This window comes from Saccoglossus kowalevskii, chromosome 5 (genome assembly GCF_978046115.1).
Source record: "Saccoglossus kowalevskii chromosome 5, keSacKowa6.1, whole genome shotgun sequence".
Lineage (NCBI taxonomy): Eukaryota > Metazoa > Hemichordata > Enteropneusta > Harrimaniidae > Saccoglossus > Saccoglossus kowalevskii.
This window is the reverse complement of record NC_140645.1, coordinates 29,582,056-29,587,965: the sequence shown is the minus strand read 5'-3', so window position 1 is coordinate 29,587,965 and position 5,910 is coordinate 29,582,056. Positions and strand designations below refer to the sequence as shown.

The following is a 5,910-nucleotide window of genomic DNA, read 5'->3' as shown; positions in this document are numbered from 1 at the left end:
TAACCATAGCTAATAATAAATCAAATTGATGGGAATTGTGTGTTGAGTAATAACTACAGTATTTCTGCCTATACAATTGTTGCAATGCCAACATTAATCACACAGAGACCCAATAAGCAACATTTTATTTCTGTGATTATGGTCATTATGACACATACTTTTTGGCATATAAAAGTTAAAGATAAAACAACTGACCTTTACATGTGAAAACCTACTTAACATAATGACCACTATTTTGACCCATAATTCTTAGTGTTGCCATGGCAACAATACTATAAGCAGAAATACAATTAGAATTGCTCATACGATATCACACATACAATTTCAGACAATTTCATATATTATTTCTTAAGATCGGAATGACGTCTTTAGGCATCACATATGTCAGAGAGTATTTCTCTTCGAACTAAAAATGGCCAATCACCATAAATGGTTTTAATTTCCGTATTTTATACTGTATTAATGCATCCTGAGAACACTATGTTACATAAGATGGACAACAATCTAAACAAAGTCCATCACCCAAACATTTGCATCCAACACTGACTTAAATTCCGATCTGAACTGCAAAAAGTTGTCATATACTCTTGGTAGTTCAAGAACACATCCACACGTGTGTCCAACTGGTCTGCGTGCAAGCCCTGTTAAACTAGTAAATTGCACAGATATTTCATCCTTAATTAGTAAATCTGCACCTGTACAAAATCGCAGGAACTTCTTCAGCATGGATTCATCAAGTCCACGTAGAAATCTTTGCAGATGGTTGGCAACTTCATTTTCTGTACAAGATAAGTAGTCTGGAAATTTCAAAATCTTCAAAACCTTTCGTGCTGTAGGTTTCAGTTTACCATATATTTCTGACAACTCAGCATATGATAATGGCATACATTTGAACATTTGTTGCCAGCAATCAATAACATACATAGGTTCCTGTATCATTTCTTTGTGTGCTATCTCATCTACAATAGTAGCTATATTATGGCATGTAGGTAATGATTTGCACTGATGGCTATCAAGTATATCAGTCAATTCATCTTCATCTACACTGGTGAAATCATTAACCGCTTGCTGAATCACTTGGGCCTCTGACTCTGGTAAGAATAAAGCGTATGCTTCAGCTATGCTGCTATGAACACAACCATAAAAGCAATGCTCAAGAAATGGTGGTGCCAGATTAACTGGGAAATATCCCTTTTGTTTCCATCCAAATTCTATTATTCTAGCAACTGACATCCACTGTTCCTTGCCATAGTCATGTCTAATGCATGGAACCTTATATGTAGAACCCATAGTGCATTGTTCGTAAAAAGAATCCCAGAATTCAGACAGACAGTCTCTTGTAACACCACCCGTGTCCTCGCCAGCTTCAGTAACACCATTTGGTAACACCATTTCAATAGTAATTATGTCAGTTCCAACTCGCAGTGAATCATCATTAAATGCATTTATCATTTCTTTCAAAACATTTCCACGGTGCACACGAATAGTTCTTATAGTTACTGCTGGGATAGTGGCATTATGGTCAGTGGTTGAAGGACTCAAAGGGCCAAATTCAATTTCACTATCATCTTCATCAGGAATTCTATCATATACATGTAAATCTAATCCTGTTGCATTAATACCATCACTGGTTGACGGCTCTTGCTCATCATTCATCACATGACCACTGGTTGACGGGCCAAGATCACCTCTCACCACATCATCACCACTTGGTAGTACTGTATCTGCCATACCATTTACATCATCACTTACGAGTACACTGACATCATGCGAACAAACAGCTATACTATTGGATTGCATACAAGAGATGCACTGCTTCACTTCAACTGCATTGACGTCATTTGAACCAAGAGATTCCCCAACGTTGCAAACTTGTGCTTTATTTTGTGTACGTGGTTTACGGGTACTGGCTAAATAAAAACGCAGTGAAGTCAGTTTTGTCTCAATGAACATCTGTCCTACAGTGATGTTCTCATCCACAATATTTTCCGTGAAATCACAGATGTCAAACACAAAATCACTTTCTGGTCCCTTCGTTGATTGTCCATGTGGGAAAAACAGACTTAGTCCTTCTTTGAGCAAGTCAGTTTTGTTGGTTTTTTTATGAACTTTTAGTTTCCTTGTACCACCACCCTGCTTGGTCCGTACATGCTTACTGTAGCTCACATCTTTCATAATCCAACCAATTTCAACTTGCCTGTAATTTTTCTTGGCATTTAGGTTGCCAACCAATTTACTAGCGGTTGTTTGACGGGTTGAACAAGATAAACTTTCGTTATCATCAGAAGAATCACTTTTTTCAGATGATGTAGCTGGTTTCAGTTTCATTTTTGTTCTCAGCTTCTGAAAGAGAAGTTGTTTGCGTTTGGCTTCAGGAGCGCTTCGTCTGCAAAACTGGAATATAGCCAGTCTATCACCATACTGTTTAATATACATGGCTAGTTGTTCATCATCCATGAATCTGATAACACTACTATCAATCTGAAATAAAATAAATATGATACAAAAATCAAATCAACCGAGCCATACAGAAAAACAAGTGATTCTCTCACTTGAATAATAATTATTTATTTAGTGCAATAAACAAATGAACAATCAAAGAAAGCTTAGAAAGAACTCTCATGTACTGAGAGTATTGGAGACAAAAGACAATGTAACAGACCATCTATGTACCAAGTTTCATTGAAATGTGATTAGAATAAAAAAATTATAAATTGTTATGCTAATTATGGAAATAGTAGATTTTAACCCCAAACTAATCAGGCTTGCACATTGACCTAGAGCATTTATGTACCAATTGAATAATTAGTACTGTGAAAGCTTAAAATTGATTTAATTATGCAAATTAGCTAATTAATATGCACAGATTTTCACCTAAAACTAATCAAGTCTGCGCATTAGCTCAGAGCATCTATGTACTAAGTTTCATTAAAATCCAATGACTGGCTCTTTAGATATCAGTGAAACAGTCATGAAACAGTTAAAAATTTGCTAATTATAATGCAAATTAGGTAATTAATATGCATAGATTATTACCAAAACCTAATCGAATCTGCGCATTGCAAAGACTCCTTTCTGTGCTTCGCACACGGAAGTCAAAAATATGATAAAACAAGTCTTACTAAATTACATAATCCCTATCCCCCTCATGACGATTTCTGTGCAATACCTACAACACAACCAGTATAGTACTTCTGTGCAATGTTTCAACTGAATCCACCAAAAAAATACTGGTAGCGAGGAATCAGCACGCACATGGAAAAATGTAAAATCTCAAAATGTAACCTAATAAACATGATCATTATCCAATGTTTGAATCACCCAGTTCATCTTCGAGAAACAGTTCCGGACATGTTTAACCATAATAAACAATCAAATTTGATGACTAAAACTTTGAGCAAATGACAACGAAAATCTTTCTGCATCTGTACATCATCATACACTATATTTAGGTCAAGTTTGAATGAGATCGGTCAAAGCATGTTCAAGAAATGGCTCCGAGTGCACAAACGGACACAAAGATGGAACTCGTCTATCCGAAATTCATTTCAATTGTGTAAGAAACTTTGTGTGTAACTTACTAATAACACTAAATCTCCCAGATTGTGCACCAATTTTGAGTGTAATTAGTGTATTAAAAACAGTGTCTGCTAGGGTACATTTTTTAGGACCATAGCATAATTTTGAAATTAATATCTGAAAACATGCTAATTATTACTGGTGCCCGAGAGGCAGTGCAAGTAGGGCATTCAGTGCCGTCTGTGTGTATCTATGTATGTGTGCATGTATGTATGTATGTATGTATGTATGTATGTATGTATGTATGTACGTATGTGTGTTTGTTCACACCAAAAACAAGACCACCTATGGTGCTTACACTTGGCATGTACATTCACCCAGCCGAAAATAGAGCGTGATATATTTTGGGGGTCAACAGGTCAAAGATCAAGGTCACAAGAACCATAAAAAAAACAGTTCGGGCTATAACATCTCAGCCTCAGGTGCTTAAACTTGGCATGTACATTTACCCTGACGGAAACGGGACATGTTATATTGGGAGGGGGGGCAAACGGTCAAAGTTCATGGTCATAAAGCCCAAAGATACAGTTTAGGCTATAATGCCACATGTCACAGGATAAAAAAAACACAATATTTTGGGATGTTACTTTACAGCCACAAGGGCTACGGTGCTTATACAATTGCTTGTCAACCTGATGAAAACTGGTCGTGGCATAATATGGGGTTCTGGCTATATCGTCACAGGACCTAAACACAAAAGGTCAAGGTCAATCATATTTCTCTGAACTTGCAGTATTAAAGTCTGGTGGTCGTTACGCTGTATCATGTTTGATATGGGTATCATAGCGACATATACAACACATGTAAAATACATTATCTGTTTACTCGAAATTGGATAACGCACGATAACCTCCGGCCTTTAAATCAGTTCATTCAGATGTGTATTTATCATATTTATACGTTCTGTAATGAAATATATATCTGTCCTCAATTATGTATATCCACCCTGAAATAAGCTAGACCTGGCATGTAGGGGTCAACGGGTCAAAGTCATGTTGTTCAGTACAGATAGTTGGTAATAAATTTGCTTCTGTATAATTATTACACTCTATTGGGCATTCCACTGTGTTGAATTTTTGGTGTTTAAGTTGCTTGATCATAAGTTGTAGTCACTATGTGTTTTTATTACTAGTATAATATTATACATTATGCTGATCGTGAAAAATGATTATTTGATGGGAATATGTATTCGTAACTATCTGGCCATTTGAACATTGTCTAATGTCTGCTATAAACTTCCACTTCTACTACTGTCTACTGGGAGTGTCTGCTAGCTTCAGCTCATCCACGACACAAGCTAAACACTGGTCCTACCATCTGGGTTAAAAGACCCTAACCCCGCGATTGACACGATTTCTCTCGTATTTCTCTCGCCTGCTATTTAAGTTCCGTCTGATTCCCGCCAAGTGTCGCGTGCTGTCCGGCCCCCATACAGCAAAACTGCCTCGGGGTCAAATTTGCTTGCTAATTAACGGAGCATAAACATAACACACATCTGTTAAATAATCAATTCACTTTCCCCAGACTTACCTTTTCTCTGGCTAGCGCTGTTATTATTGTTTCATCTATTCCGCGTTCTCGTAAAAACTGGTTGAACTTATCATCATCTGCCATTGTAGACCAGAAAACTTACATAAAACATAAAAGCATGCCAATGAACCGTAAGTACATTCATATTTAAAATAAACGCTGAGGGCGCAATAAACTCGTTATAACGAGAAAAAACTTGTTATAATGAGAAAAAACTCGTTATAACGAGAAAAATAAACTTGTTATAACGAGAAAAAACTCGTTATAACGAGAAATAAACTTGTTATAACGAGAAAAAACTCGTTATAACGAGAAAAATAAACTCATTATAACGAGAAAAAACTCGTTATAACGAGAAATAAACTCGTTATAACGAGAAAAAGCTCGTTATAACGAGAAAAATAAACTCGTTATAACGAGATTTTTTTATTATTTTGCTAAGAGTATGGCACTAATACGCTTCCGTACATAGACACTTTAAAAGTTTTTTAATATAAAATTCACACGTTTCACGTCAAATATATTTTTTTTGTTTTCGAACCCCCCTATTCAAAAGTGCTGGCTACGGGCCTGCATTTAGTCCCTGTTAAGTAAAAGGTAGCAATAATTTTGACAGTGACACGAAAACGAAGCGTCGGACAAACAGGAAATTACACAGCCTTACACACGGCTAATTGTTTTCATTTCCGAAGGCTAAAAGTTTCTGAATTGTTTGGTGATTGGTGTTGAATGTCGAATTCACACCTCTGTTCTGTTTTTACCTCCATGTTTGCAGCTTGATCTGCGTAATAATTCATGAAA

At 36.3% G+C, this 5,910-nt stretch overlaps 1 protein-coding gene across 1 annotated transcript; it reads right to left on the bottom strand.

Annotated features, from left to right (window-relative positions):
- Window positions 1-504: 504 nt before the first annotated feature.
- LOC146746001 (uncharacterized) lies at window positions 505-5,193 on the bottom strand. The gene is made up of 2 exons (XM_085499460.1): window positions 5,110-5,193; window positions 505-2,481 (listed from the first exon to the last, which is right to left on the bottom strand). The coding sequence occupies exons 1-2, from the start codon at window positions 5,191-5,193 to the stop codon at window positions 505-507; spliced, it is 2,061 nt and encodes a 686-aa protein (XP_085355586.1).
- Window positions 5,194-5,910: the final 717 nt, after the last annotated feature.